General features: G+C 45.2%; 1 protein-coding gene across 2 annotated transcripts in view; it reads left to right on the top strand.

Moving 5' to 3' along the window:
• MAGI3 (membrane associated guanylate kinase, WW and PDZ domain containing 3) overlaps positions 1-15,709 on the top strand; it is a 202,002-nt gene that overhangs the window by 173,002 nt on the left and 13,291 nt on the right. For both annotated transcript variants that reach the window (XM_040998530.1, XM_040998529.1), the window contains exons 15-16: positions 843-1,034; positions 8,893-9,078. In XM_040998530.1, coding sequence (XP_040854464.1) covers positions 843-1,034; positions 8,893-9,078 — 378 coding nt within the window. The remainder of the gene's footprint in view (positions 1-842; positions 1,035-8,892; positions 9,079-15,709) is intronic.

The following is a 15,709-nucleotide window of genomic DNA, read 5'->3' on the forward strand; positions in this document are numbered from 1 at the left end:
TATATTATAATTGTTTTGATGATTGACATGTTAACCAAATTATGGCACAAGATAGGCTTTTAAAATAATTAAGTAAATAAGGGGCCTGGTTTGATAGCTCATTGGTTAAATGTTCACCTTGTATGCACCAAGATCCTAAATGGGCATCAGTGCATGTCCCATGCTCCACTTCCCATCCAGCTCCCTGCTTGTGGCCTGGGAAAGCAGTATAGGATAGCCCAAAGCTTTGGGACCCTGTACCCACACAGGAGGCCCAGAAGAAGCATCTGGCTATTGAGTTCAAGTTGGCTCAGTTCTATCCATTGCAGCAACTTAGGGAGTGAGCCAGTGGGGGGAAGATCTTTCTCTCTGTCTCTCCTCTCTGTAAATCTGCTTTTTAAATAAAAATAAATAAATAAATTTTTTAAAGTAAAGTATTTGGGAGGCCCAGTGTTCTCCCAACTTCAGACCAGACCAGACCAGCTCTGAATATTACAACTATTTGGGGAGTAGATGGAGGCTCTCTCTTCTCTCTCTCTCTCTGTCTTCTCTGAAACTCTACCTTTCCAATAAAATAAATAAATTTTTTTAAATGACATAATATAATAGCACATGAGTTTTCTAATTATATATATTTATGTATTTACAAAATTAAATGTGTGCTGCTACCTGTATCTGTCCTCATACACTGCCCCTAGTTCACATAGAAGGCTGCTTTCCTATCCTTTGTATCATTAGAAACTAAACTTTCTTGTAAGAGGTTTTGCACAGAAATACTTATTCATCTAGACTTACAGTTTTTCCAGAAATATCAAAATATGTCATGTTTACTATATGACCAAAAGGTGTCCTGTCTATTACAGAGAAGCAGCCTGAGGATGACGGCTCCCAAGCCTTCCTCTCAGCCCAGAATGGATCTCCCCGCCTGAACAGAGCAGACCTTGTCCCCGGCAGGCCTGCTCCCCAAGAGGCCTATGATGTCGTCTTGCAAAGAAAAGAAAATGAAGGGTTCGGCTTCGTGATCCTCACCTCCAAAAACAAGCCCCCTCCTGGCGGTAAGAATGCTAGATCCTGCGGTCTCCCTCTGTCAACTTCTGCTTCCTCTGCCTCCCACTGGAGCTTGTGAATTTCCCTAGAGGTTTGAGGTTTTTTTGTGTGTTTTTTTGTTTTTAGTATTTAGGAACTGTAAGATCATCGGAACCAAACCCTTCAGGTGTCAGGTTTATCTGTCATCTCAAATTCCATCAAATGTCACACTGAGTGAGTGTGTCAGGAACACAATTGAAGGGACTTAGTGACCGAATTTTAAATATTGAACCTGGGTTTTCTAAATTGGAAGAAATAGTGTTTGTAAAAGTGAACTACCTACTAAAAACAATTGAGAAAAAGCAAAACACATTAATAGAAAAGTCTAGAACGAGATTTGTCATATAAATCTTTCATGTTATTTAGTAATACTTGCTATATTCTGCTGTAAGATGTCCTTGTTGAATAATAAGTGGCATTCCTACCTTGCACATATGTTTCAGGGAAAGGTCAAAAATTTATCTGACTTTCTAAACCTAATCTAAATATCCTCAATCAGACTTAAGAGGACATTCTCATCTGGGAAGAATAAGTTGTGTCTGTTCCTTGAACAAAGAAGGATGTATATCTGGCAGGTTCCAGTTTATTGTGATTCAGCAAATAGAGCATTTGTCTTGTCTGGATGTTTCTAAGAAATAAAAAATCTTAAATATTATGAAATTGAACTCAATATTGAGATTTATATATTTTACCTCTTTGGTAACTTAATTTTTCAAAGTCAAGTAATAAAAATTCTTGACCACATGAAAATATCCCTCTTGTTTCCCAGGAGCTGAGGTTCTATCTTGAAGTAGTGAGAGCTTTTTAGACTAAATGATCATCAAAGCCTAAGTAAAGAAAAAAGGAATTATTCAGAGGAAAGGATGTTTGCCAAACTAATTTGCTAAAACTCTTGCTAAAATTATTGCAAGTATGTAAAGGAAGAAGGTTCAGTGATATGGATGCTGTAGTGTCAGGTCAGTGCTCAATAATATTAGTTTCCAATTTCCAAAAGCAGTTGCTATGGTAACACTTGGAACTGGAGATGTCACTGATGCTGTGAGGATTCTTATGTGGCCTGTGTCAGAAAAATGAAAGAAAAGCAGCTTTTTGATGGTTTTTCATGTTGTATCATTGGAAAACAGGATAATCACATTGTCATTCTAGTACCTTACAATAATGCTCGATAATCAGATTAACAAAAATTGTAAAAAGATGATTCCTCAGGGTAACAGTCGTTAGCCACTCTGTACAGTGAAGATGTTCCCTTTCTAGCATTGCAGAAATTAGGAAAGTGGCTTAGAGGAAGAATTCAGCAAAATCAGTTGCACATTTAAATATGCTTGAGCATTGTTGAATTTGTACTTCAAATTTTTATATATATCAAATATGTCCTTTCTTGATATATTTGTGTATGTTTAAACATTTTCAAGTATTTTATTTTTTTCTTTATTTTTAACAATCTTTACATAGTTAACCAGGGCACAAAGGTTCAAGGGCTACAGGAAAGTGGGTAAGACTATTATTTCCACATTGTTTTTTTCATGTATCTGGGGTAAAGGAGGAGATAAAGGAAGAAGCCCTACCCTCTCCCACCCATCCCAGGTCCCTGATGTGGGGCATGCTCGAGGGCCTTGCTCAAGTGGTTTTGGTAGTTCAGTAGTTCTAAATTGCTGCCAATCTCACCATTCCAAACACAATGAGGTTGCTGAAGACTCCACTGATTGACATAGTCCACCTTAGAGTCTCTGTTTGCCCAGTTTTTCACTGCCAACATATGGCTGAGGTAGTTGGTTGATTTGTTCTGTCCTCTGTCTTTTCATGGTTAGGGAACTGAGTCCGGCAGTTCGATTGACGGGATCCCTAAAAAAACTTTGTCTGAGGTGAACCCAGACCAGGTGCTTGTGTGTGCTTGCAAGTACAAGACATGGTACAGTCCATCGCTCCAATAAGCTGGTGGTTACAATTGCTGGGTCAGTTCTGTTTCTTGTGCTGTGTTCCTCTGGAACCAATGGGTGTTATAGTCCAGCCTGATTCTGCCCAGCACACACTCGACCCTCACGTAAACCAGTGGGAGCAGCAGGCTAGTCAGAGTGACCCATAATAACCCCCACCAGGCCCGCCCCCTATCCTGGTTCCTATGCTTGCCATTATGTGCAGCAGACTAGTCCAATCTGTCCCACATCCTATTCAGCTCTCATACATGTCAATGGGCATTAAAGCCTAGTTCAACCCAACCAACCCGACTATCCAGCCCATACACAAGTTGTTGGGTGCCTTTCTGTCTAGCCACCCAGTCCCTGTCCTGGTTTTTGTGCCCTTCAGTGGAAGTGGTACCCCAAGAGGGAGGAGCCCACTATTTGCCTTCTAGGCCACTCCCACTCCTGGATTATGCATTCTCCAGGTGGTTCTGCAGTTTAGCTTGACAGAATTAGCCCCCAGTGCCAACTTCTGCCAGCTGATGATGTGGCAATGCCCAAGCAACCCTCACCCATTCTAATTTTTGTTTGCACCAGTAGGAATAATCAACCCAGCCTGGCTTTTCCCTGATCTAGTCCACATGAGGCCCACAGGTCAATACCTATCTATCTAGTCTGCCCCCCATCCCAGCTCAGTCTCTCCATTGAGAGTAGCTGTCCAGCAGGGGAACACCCCCACATTCCCCCTGCTGGCTCCGCCCCCTCCCTGGTGCTCACATGTGCTGGTTGGGTGCTGTCACCCCATCCCGTATGGCTCACCTCACCTTGGCATTTTGTGATGTGTACTGGTTTTTGTCACAACCGAACCTGGCTCGACCCACACTCTGTTCTGGTGCTTAGATTTGCCAGCACGTGATGTGAACTGGTTCAGCCTGGTCTGCCCCCGACCCATGCCAAATGTATGCCAGTGGGAAATTTTCCATGGCCTGTTCTGGACTGTTTCCTGTTTCCTATAATGCTTCTTGCGCTTGCCTGCTGGGTCTGTGTCCTGCCAGAGGAGTTGCCCAGGCTCCTCCATCAGAACCTCTCCCAGTGCCAGATTTCGTGCATACCAGTGGGTCCATGGGCCAGCCCTACTCAGTTCTTACTGTTGGATGTTTCAGCCCAGCCACAGCTATCCATAACCACATAGAGCTCACACATGGCTCAGTAGGGGCTGAGACCTAGCCTAGTCTGTCCCATATCTACCCTGGTCCTCCAGATGCACCAGAAGGTGTTGGAGTCTAGCCTGGCTTGGTACATCCAGTCCCAGCGTACACTTGTGCCAAGGGAGACTACAGCCATATCCAGATCAGAACACAGCCCCCATTCCAGCCCCCGTGCTCCTCAGTGGGAACCTCAACTCAAGCTGGGGTGTCCACTTAGCTCCCCAGCCGGGCCTGTTCCCAGCCATAGATCACACGCATGCCAGTGGTTGCTCTGACTCAGCTTGGCTCAACCCCTCACCTATCCCGGCCCCTGCCCTAGATGCTGTGGCTCACACAGACCAGTAGGTGCAAGATCCTAGCTCAGCATGACCTGTGCTCCATCCTGATTTCTAATTTTGCTTGTGAGCTAAGGTTTGCTCAGTCCTGCCCTGTCCACGCCGTTCCATTTCCAACCCACACATTAGCCAGCCATTGGAACTACTTTGCCCAGCTTGTCCGACCCCCAGGTCTGGACCACCTGTTCACCAGTGGGAGCTATGACCCACCAGGGAAGTTTCCCAAGTTCCTCCACTTGACCCACTCCCAGACACAGTTCTCATACATGCCTAAAAAGGCCAGTGTCCGGTATAGTCTGCCCTTCCATTTGGCCTGTGTGAGCGAGTGAACATTGCAGCCAGGCCCACCCCACACCTTACTCAGGATGCACATTCGGGTGCTGCTGCCTTGACCAGTCCAGACGGTTGGGGGTTCCTTTACCTGTGATTGATGGCAGGCTCCTTGGTCACACATAGCTTAGTCCATTACCACCCCAATTCTTGAGATAACCAGTGGGGCTAGATTATACATAGGATTTGGCCCACACATCCTCCACAGAGTCTGTCCCAGGATATGGTTCTCTCATGTGCTAGTTAATGTCATGGTCCTGCCTAATGAGACCCATCTCCTGATCCATCATCATGTCAGGTAATAGGATATGATCATGCTAGACAAGCCCTGAGCCTTAGCTTTTGCGTGGACTGGTGATCAGTGCTCAACTTTGTTCAGTGATTACAAGTTCTGCACAGGATTGATAGGAGGTTGGTATATCATACGTTTCCATAAAGATCATCTGGCCCCTCTCCTCAATCCTACCAGGTCTCATTACCCTCACTTACCTTCAAAGGAAAAGTTACTCTGTCATTGGGAGTCTTTAGGATTGATTGACATCCCGGAAGTACAGTAGGCTTAACATGGAGCTACCTAAGCAGCAGTTCAAAGCCCCAAAACCCCATAGATGGCCGCCCCCTCCCCAATCCCATCCACCATGCCATGATGGCAGCAGGACAGGCCCGGGCCCACCCAGCTCTCCAGCCTTCCTCCTTAGGTGAACTCACCATGAAGGGAGCAGCCTCTGGACTTTGGGCAGGCCCAAGGACAGGTCACCGCATTTACACAGTGGCTGGAATGGGGCTCCAGGCATGGAAACTATCCCAGCCTGGCACCCACCAGCAACCAACAACCCCAGATCCCAAGTTCTCTCCCTCCCCAAACCCATCCACTGTGCAATAATGGCAACAAGTGGGTATTTATTTTTATTTTAAAGTAAAATTTATAAAGAAGGACAGACAGATCTGCCATCTGCTGGTTCACTCCCCAAATGACTGCAACAGTTGGAGCTGAGCAGATCTGAAACTAGGAGCTTAGAGCTTCTTCTGGGTCTTCCACATGGGTACAGGGTCCCAAATACTGGAGCAATTCTTTTGCTTTCCCAGGCTGTTAGCAGGGAGCTACATCAAAAGTACAGTAGCCAGGACACAAGCCGATGCCAAAGTGGAATGCTGCTGGTTGAGGATTGGCTGACTGTGCCACTGTGCCAGCCCCCTCTTATTTCTTTTAATAACTGTCTCATCTTGGACAAATTACTCACCCTCCACAAGCTCTATCTTCTCTGTAAAGGAGGCTAGTAACACTCCACCTCTCAGAGGGTCAACTTCACACACGAGTGCAGTGTTTAAGCCAGACTTTGTTCACTTCTTTTGTTTGTTATAGCTTCTACTGCCATTGTTGTCATCAGCATCAATTAGAAAATTGCCACTCTCTTGACCTTTAAACAAAAAGAAAGCTTAAAAGTTTATCAATACTTCATAATGAGATGGGAAAGAAAGCACAATTAAAATGCAGGTTTGAAGTAGCAGCTTAACGTATGACAGGAAATGAGTGTTTGCAGCTCATTAATTATCGACATGAATGGTATGTTAGGCGTGGGTGGATGATGAATGTTATGTAAAGTACTTGAGATTTGCACTCATATATAAAACCAGAATTTATAATTTCACTAAACTACTTATTAGCAACTTCTGTAGACACTGTGCCCTGTAAGCATTGTCCCTGGAACTCCATTGGATCCTGGGGTGAGCGTAGGTGGGGGACTCTCAGCCAAGACAGTGGGCACTGCAAACCCTATCAACGAAGGCTTGGCTTAGGAAGCAGTGAGTGCAAGTGGGAAGGCCAGAAACTGTCAGGATAGATCACGTGGCATGGGCTGTTTAGCTCTGCTCAGCGCAGGTGACTCTTTTCTCTCAATTGTGTCTATTTTCTGGTGAGGTATGCCATGAAAAGAGTTCCTTGTAGCCTCTCCAACTGTGTAGTTCTGTGATTCTTCCCGGGGAAAGCAGGGACCCCAGCCCACACCTTCACTGGGTGCCTGAGTCAGGGTGAGGAATGTCCAGGCAGTGGGCTGTGTCTGCAAAACCAGTGGCAGCCACAGGCAGGACTCAGAATTTAGTGAATCTGTAGCAGGCTAGTTTGTAAGGTGGTCACTGTGTGCAGCTCACGAATGATGTTCCAGATAGCCAAATGGCCCTTGGCAAGGAAGGGTCCCTGACCCCTGGCAGTATCAGATGGCCCCGCCCTCAGAAAGGCCTCCATGAGGGAGAGGCCTGGTGTCTTGGCTTTGCCAGTGCCTCACAGCTTTCTCATGACACAACTTTCAGTCCTGCTAAAAAAGGACTTCTTTGAGAAGGAGCCATTTCCAGTTACTTTGCTTTCTTTTTCTCGAAAGAAATGCAGTAACATGATCTCACAGCTGGACAGCCAGGCCTTGAGATTGATTCAAGCCACAGATGAATTAAGATGCACAAGTTGGCTTTATACAAAGGCCCATAGACTTTGTATGCCAATAAAATAAGGCAAGACTTCGGGCTAGTCTATAGCTGTGTGTTCTCTAAGCGACTACCTTGAAAAGTGTCCTACTCCATGTACAGAATGCTCTGAAGTTACCTCTTTGCTGGTCTGTGTAATTTTTTTTAGCCATTTTGATGTTACTACTAAAAAATGCCAACACAGAAACAACCTACTACTTGTAAATAGCCTGCTCTATAATCCTGAAAGAACTGAGACACAGTGTAGAAGCATAAATCATGGTCAAGATTGACTTTTATGGTCCAAATGAAGGCCTATTAAAATGCCTTTAATGTCCTCCTCAATATGATTCAGAAACTCTAGCAGTAAAGGCATTATATGTAATCCACAGTATCATCTAAAAATGTTAATTTGTGGGCCTGGTGCCTAGCGGCTAAAATCCTTGCCTTGCACACACCAGAATCCCATGTGGACACTGGTTCTAATCCTGGCCGCCCTGCTTCCCATTCAGCTCCCTGCTTGTGGCCTGGGAAAGCAGTTGAGGACCTCCCTAAGCCTTGGGACCTTGCAGCTGCATGTTAGACCTGCAAGAGGCTCCTGGCTCCTGGCTCCTGGCTTCAGATTGACGTAGCTCCAGCTGTTGAGGCTGCTTGGGGACTGAATCAATAAACAGAAGATCTTCCTCTCTTCTCGCTCCTCCTCTCTGTATATCCAACTTTCTTATAAAAATAAAATAAATCTTTAAAAAACCAAAATAAAAATGTTAATTTGTATCAGTCACTGGTCAGCCGGAGCCCAAATGTCTAAGAACTGATTTTAAGTTATATTTTTAAGCCAATTGTCTTTTAAAAATTAGTATAGGAAAACTTGTAGTGTTATGAACTAAGGATATAGCAAAGTGGCCCTGAGTATCTTTGGAAAATGTTAGCCTCAGATTTATGTGTTCAGGTTAGAATTTTATCCATGAGCAAGTGATCCTCATAAATATTTACTATTCTAGTTCTTTTTGGCTTTTGAATTTTAAAAACACCTAAGGTACAGATAGAAAAATTAATTTTTATGTGGAACAAAATATGATTGGTTTTTAATGATTGAGCATTTTATTCCCTGCATTTTGACTAGTCACTACTAAGCCTTACACTCAAGTTTGATTCCTTATGGGAGTAATTGTCTTGCCAACATAAGAGACAGTCTCATTGTTCTGGTTCTAAAATCGCTCAAAACTTGGTGCAGCCTAAATGACCAGCAGTGATCAGTAGCCCGCAGGTCGCTGAGATCAGTAACCCTTACTCCGGGTCATTCAGATGACGGGGAAACTGGGGGAAAGTTTCTGGTAAATGTTAGAAACAACAGAGAAACTTATTTGCTATGATTACTACTATGTAAAGATTATCTGTGACTATGGTCAAAAATGGGAGGTGAAAAAATAGTTAAATAGTTGGATAGGTTGCTGATGAGAGCTGTTTTTTGTTTGCTTGCTTGTTTTGTTTTTGGGTTTTTTCCTGTACTGCAGAAGATTTTGTTATGTTAAATGTTGAAATGATGATAGTGGTAAATTCGGTCCTGTTAGATAAATAATTGAAACATTTGGATTTCCCTAGTTATTCCTCATAAAATTGGTCGAGTCATAGAAGGAAGTCCAGCTGATCACTGTGGAAAACTCAAAGTTGGAGATCATATCTCTGCAGTGAACGGGCAGTCCATTATTGAGCTATCCCATGACAACATTGTTCAGCTGATCAAAGATGCCGGCGTCACCGTCACGCTCACAGTTGTTGCTGATGAAGGTGAGTAACCGAGAGGTCTGCCTTTTCCGAGCTGAGAAGCGTGGAGCTAAAAAGTTTATTTAGCAGTTTAGAGGTCAGAGTCAGAGAGAGAGGGACAGGAAGAAATGGCTGGGGCTAGCGCCTGTCAGATGAAACCGGCAGCTTTTGTCAGGTGAGTGGCAGGTACCCAAACACTGGCGCTATCACCCGCTGCTTTCCCAGGCACATTAGCAGGGAGCTGGATTAGAACCGGAACAGCCAGGACTTGAACCAATGCCCGTATGGGATGCCCATGTTGCAGGTAGTAGTTTAACCCACTACCGTAATGCCTGCCCCCAAAGACAGTTGCCAGTAGCTCAAGAAAATAAGCCAGCTAGTGAATGGTGGTCATTTTCTTTATGTGCCAAAGAATCCAGTACCCAGAACTGAGGAGATTGGTAATACTTTTCAGATTTTATTTTCTTAAAATGATATCTTTAAGTCTGCTTTAGTAAGAGAAAATCCTTTAAGCAATTCAAAGAAAGGCGCTGTTAGTGTCAAGCTTTGTATGTCAAGCCATGCCAGAGTATGTCTTTCCTGCCATGGACAGGGCTTTGTTCTGGGCAGCTGCTTTATAAACAGGAGAAAAGGAAGTGGGCAGAACAACTGGCAGATAGGGCATGCAAAACAAGCTGGCAGCCCTGGGGTTTAACAGATACTTTCAGTGGCTTCCCTTGTTTAAGACTTGCTTTTGATTATTAAGAATTTCTAATTAGGAGCTAGCTTGAACCACTTCATGTTCTGTATATGTGAGTTACAGGAAATTATGATGTGGTACTTACCTCATTTTTCCTGATTTTTGTTAAACTACCTGGGATTAAAGGCGAAAATCTGCATAGCTGTTAGTGCACATGAGGTTCATTTGATATTACCTGCATGACAGGCTGCCTCGTTCAGGTCTTACTGAGTATCTCCTGCCAAGGGAATAATAACCTGTGACACAGGCACTGCCCTCAATTCTTTATCTCTGTTAACTCATACAGCATAATCATCCTAGATTAGCACCATGACCTTTCCATTTTGTAGTTGAGGAAACTGAGTCATGGAGCAGCAGACAATTTGTCTGTGACCACAAGACCAGTTAGCAATAGAGCCAGTTCTTGAACCATTCATGGTCTCATGGCTTTAGCGTCTGTCGTTACAGCTGATGTGCCTTTCAGAACCGTAGTGTCGGACCCTCCCCAGTGCCAGGGCTCCTATAATCCCTTGCCTTCCTTTACTATTTCATCATCATACTTACATCTAAGACTACTGTTGTATCTAGCTCTCCAGCTGATAGATTTCAAAGTAATATGATTCAGAAATGTGGACATTGTCATGTCCAAGGGTCTAAAGCAATATTAGGCACCAAGTATAAATGTTCAGTAAAATGGTTTTGAAAGAAAAGGATTGAAAAAATTTTTTGACTGTTCCCTGTGATTTAGGCCATGTTTCTTTATTTCAGTTTCTAGTCCATGGCCTCTGCAGCCTGAGTTCTAGCCATCACGTTTGTTCTATAGTCCACAGAGGAAAGCAGACCTTAGTTGCCACTAGAAATAACATGGCAGGATTGTTCTGAAAGAGGTATATAGTGCACTTATGTGACACCACGCCTGGCAGCAAGAACTCAGTGGCATAAACACCTATAGGCATGGTGCCGACAGTATCATAGGTCAGTCAGACCATCATAAAAAAGGACTAGTGTGTTTTTTCCTAGCTTCATCTTGGTGCAGTCTTTCTGAGATAAAATAAAAGGAAAAAAAAACTAAAAGACAAAGCTATTCTGCCAAGCTGTTCAAATATTATCTAGGGGCCAACACGGTGGGAACACAGGCCAATCCTCCACACTATGGCACTAGCATCCCATATGGGCACTGGTTCATGTCCTGGCTGCTTCACTTCCTTCCAGTTCCTTGTTTGTGGCCTGGGAAGGCAGCAAAGGATGGCCCAAGGCCATGGGGCCCTGCAGTCCTGTACAAGACCCAGAGGCCTCTGACTGCCAGCTTTGGATCAGTTCAGCCCTGGCCATTGCAGCCATTTGTAGAGTTGACCAGGAATGGAAGACTTTCTCTCTCTGTCTCTCTTTCTCTTTGCAATTCTGTCTTTCAAATAAAAAAATAAATGCATATTCTCAGTAGTTGTTCATGTCATTGCTGACTGACCCCTACTTGAGTAGCTTTGAAATAACTTAGTAGGGTAAAAGGTTAATTTCTTTCCTATAGTGTATTTTCTTCAGTATTACCAATTATTGTTGATGGTGTTTTCTCTAAGAGGTTAACATGCATTTATTTATGTATTTGAAAATCATAGTTACAGAGAGATAGGAAGAGACGAGAGAGAAATCTCTCCCCTGATTCATTTCCCCAGTGGCTGCCACATCCTGTGTTAAGCAGAAGCCAGGAGTTTCTTCCAGGTGTCCCACTGGAGGAGCAGGGGGCAGGCACTCAGGCCATCTTCTGCTGCTCTCCCAAGCACATGAGCACGGAGCTGGATAGAAAGCAAAACAACCAGCTCTCAACCCATCGCTGTATCATAGTACCAGCCCCTTGCTTAGCAGTTTTCATTGACTAAGACTTTCTGGTCCAGGTATTTCAGGAAAGATTCAAGATTCCCTATTTAATCCAGCCCATGTCCAGGGGAGGAGAGGAAGCAGACTCCCCAGCAGATGTGTACTTAGAGCACCTTAAAATAGAACCACATAGGAGACGCGAAGTCACACTTCTGCTATCACACAGCGTTTATTACACTCTACTCTTTTACGGAACTATGAAAGCATTGATAATCTCTTAATGTTTCTCAGGAAAAATTAGAAAGACCCCATCTGTCTATGCGAAGTCTTATTCATAGATTTGTAAGCCTCTCAGGTTTCTCATTAAATTGGGTGTGAAGTCTATCAACCACATGACGAGTATACGGGTTAGAGTGCTTTTATTTAGTTATTTTTAAAGATTTACTTATTTTTATTGCAAAGTCAGATATACATACAGGAGGAGAGACAGAGAGGAAGATCTTTTGTCCATTGATCACTCCCCAAGCAACTGCAATGGCCAGAGCTGAGCCGATCCGAAGACAGGATCCAGGCGCTTCTTCCAGGTCTCCCACATGGGTGCAGGATCCTAAGGCCCTGGGCCATCCTTGACTGCTTTCCCAGGCTGCTGGCAGGGAGCTGGATGGGAAGTAGGGCTGCCAGATTTAGAACCGGTGCCCATATGGGATCCCAGCACATACAAGGTGAGGACTTTAACCACTAGGCGATCTTGCCGGCCCCCAGAATGTTTTTAGAAATCCCACATGCACGTGAGTCCCTGAGGGGTATGTGGCTTTCCGTCTAGTACTGTTTTGATAATTCTGAAATGCTCTTGATCTCGCCGATCCAAGGATGAGGGAGCCCTCTCAGTGTCCTCTGGCAGACACAGTTGACCTTAGCGTCTCCATTTGCCCAGTTATTTGCTATCAACGCTTGACTGGAGTAGTTGTCCAATTTGTTCTGTTCTCCTTCCTCTGCTGTGGTACCAGATTTTCTCTGCAGGCCTCAATGGGCTGTCATATCCTCCATGTGCATCAGGGCCTGCTGTCTACTACTCCATCCTTTCCACTGAGGAGGACCAGTTCTCACAGGCCGGGCCCAAGATCCTGGGTCAGGCAACCCAGGCTCCTCCAGACCCCTCACCTCCAGGACTCATGGACCCAGTACCCATCCCCCCACACAGGCAAGGCTCACTTCACCTTGGCATCCACCAGCAGGTGTTGTGGCTCAACCTAGCTCTTCCTGCATCCTGTCTTGGTTCTCCAATTTGCCATCCCTAGAACTGACCCACATGTATGCCAGCAGGTAGTGTATCCCAGGGTGGTTTGGGCTACTCCTTGCCTTGGTTCTTGCTACATCTGACTACATCTGACAAAGGAGTTTCCCAAGCTCCCCTGTCAGGTCTCCTCCCAGTGGCAGATGCTGTGCACACTGTTGAGTCTTTGGCTCAGATTGACTATCGACCTCTTGTTCTGGCAGGAACACTGTTCTTGCCCAACTGGTCCACACCCATTCTGATTCTTACTGTTGGGTGTTACAGCCCAGCCACACCTGATCTGCACCAAACACAGCTGTCGTGTGGTTCAGTGGATACCAACTCCTATCCCAGCCCATTCTACAACCACGCTGGCTCTCTCAGGTACCAGTGGGTGCTAGAGGCTAACCCAGTCTGGTGCTTCCCAGACCCAGTCCACACCCATGCCAAAGGAGGCTGCATCCATGTCCAGCCCAGCCCTCTGTGTCATTCCAGCTCTTGCACTCACCAGTGGGAACTCTATCCCAGCTGGGCCCTCTCCTTAGATCTCCAGCTAGGCCTGATCCCAGCCACAGAACTTGCACATGCCAATGGAGATTGTTGTTCCACTGGAGTTGAGCCCTCATATCCCTCCACAGATTCTGCCCCCAGATCCTATTCACTCACATGCTGGTTGGTGTCATGGCCCAGCTTCACATTACCCATTCCCTGTTCTGACTCTCACGGGTGGGTACTGTGATCTATCCCTGTCAGGTAGGCCCCAAGCCCCAGGAGTGTGTGCCTCTCAGTGCTGTTCACGGAGGTCAAGGCTAACTAACCCAGGTGAAGCCTCCCATGTGTGCCGGTGCTTCAATCTGACTGTTAAGGTTCCTCCTGTTCCCCACTCACCTGCAAGTACAGTGGTCTTGTCCATGGAGTTCCCTCAGAAGTCATTCCTCACCTGGACATGAACCCTAGGGTCACTATTCACCCACATCTGTGCCATCCCCCAAACTCCATGCAAGCCCACATCTCGCACTTCCCCAGAGTGCAATGCTGGGCAGCCCAAGGACTTTGCCCAGGTCCAGCCCAGGGCCCACCAGCCTAGGCAGGACAGAAATCATAGGCTGCCCGTGATCCTGCCAGCCACAGCCATGTGGCAGGTGGGGTGGAAATTCCGGGTTCTGGGCCTAGACTTCCTGTGATCCCACCGGCCAACACTGGCCCTTTCAAAACACAGCTTTTATCATATGTTGGCATGTATTCCGAGTTACAGAAATAGTATTTTGTTAGTTTTTTTTTTTTTTTTTTCTGATTTCTCTGATTTTTTAAATTTATTTGAAAGGTACAGAGCTAGGAATCTTTTGTACACTGGTTCATGCCTCAGATGCCCACAGCAGGCAGGCTATGCAGGCAAGATCCAGGAACCTAGAACTCGGTGCAGCTCTCTTAGGTGGGTGGCAGGGATCCAACTACTACAACACTCAATGTCCATTCCTATGCTGGCTTGTTTGTTTTTTGCTTGTAAAAACTTTGTCCCTTTAATTATTTTTTAATACTTTCTGTTTTAATTTCCTTGGATCTAATCCAGGATTTCTCATTGCATTCCTCCTTGTCATTTCTTTGCTCTTTAATTGAGATATGATTCATATATTACAAAATTCATTATTCTAATTATACAATTCAACATTTTTAGTATGGTCACAGGATATGCAACCATCACTAATAATTCCATAATATTCTGGCAGCCTACCCCAGAAAGAGCCCCATAGCCATTAGAAATCGCTTCCTGGGGGCCCCAGCATGATAGCATAGCAGTTAAAAGTCCTTGCCTTAAATGCTCCGGGATCCCATATGGGCGCCCGTTCTAATCCCGGCAGCTCCACTTCCCATCCAGCTCCCTGCTTGTGGCCTAGGAAAGCAGCCAAAGACAGCCCAAAGCTTTGGGACCCTGCACCCTTGTGGGAGACCCGGAAGAGGCTCCTGGCTTTGGATTGGCTCAGCTCTGGCTGTTGCGGCCACTTGGAGAGTGAATCAATGGATGGAAGATCTTCTCTGTCTCTCCTCTCCTTTGTACATCTGCCTTTCCAATAAAAATAAATAAGTATTAAAAGAAAAGTCACTTCCTGGGACTGGCACTGTGGCAGGAGTGGTAAAGTCGGCACCTGCATCCCATATGGACACCAGTTCAGGCTAGATCCTGGCTGCTCCATTTGCAATCCAGCTCCCAGCTGTTGTGCCTGGATAATAAATGGGCCCAAGGGCTTGGACTCCTGCACACATATGGGAGACCCCAAAGAAGCTCCTGACTCCTGGCTTTGAACCAGCCCAGTTCCAGCCCTCGTGGCCATTTGGGGATCGAAGCAGCAGATGAAGCTTCTCTGTTTCTTTCTCTAACTCGGCCTTTCAACTAAATAAATCTATCTTTAAAAAAAAAAAGTCACTCTCCTCTCCAAAAACTAACGTCACTTCCCATTCCAATGCCCGTAGACCTCGGTTAAGCAGGATTCCACTCTGTGTGGCAGTGGCTGAACCTTTTGTATGAATAGAATCATTCTCTACATGACCATTCTTGTGTGGCTTTTGTCAGCTAGCAAAATGTTTTCAAGTTCTTCTCTGTGGTTGAATGCGTAAGCACATCATCCCTCTTTATGACTGATGAATAATATCCCATTGTTTATTCATGCATGTTGCTTACCTGCTCATCATATGTTTCTGCCTTTCTTACTGCTGTGAATCATGCTGCTATGAGCGTGGTCATTCGGGGCTTTTGTATGGACAGGTGATTTCATTTTCTTGAGTATATTACACTCAGGAGTGGGAGTATTGGGTTGATAACTCCATTTAACCCTGTAAGCAGCTGCCAGGCTGTT

Source organism: Ochotona curzoniae, unplaced genomic scaffold, assembly GCF_017591425.1.
Source record: "Ochotona curzoniae isolate NIBS_2020 unplaced genomic scaffold, NIBS_Ocur_1.0 scaffold_1037, whole genome shotgun sequence".
NCBI classification, from domain to species: Eukaryota; Metazoa; Chordata; class Mammalia; order Lagomorpha; family Ochotonidae; genus Ochotona; species Ochotona curzoniae.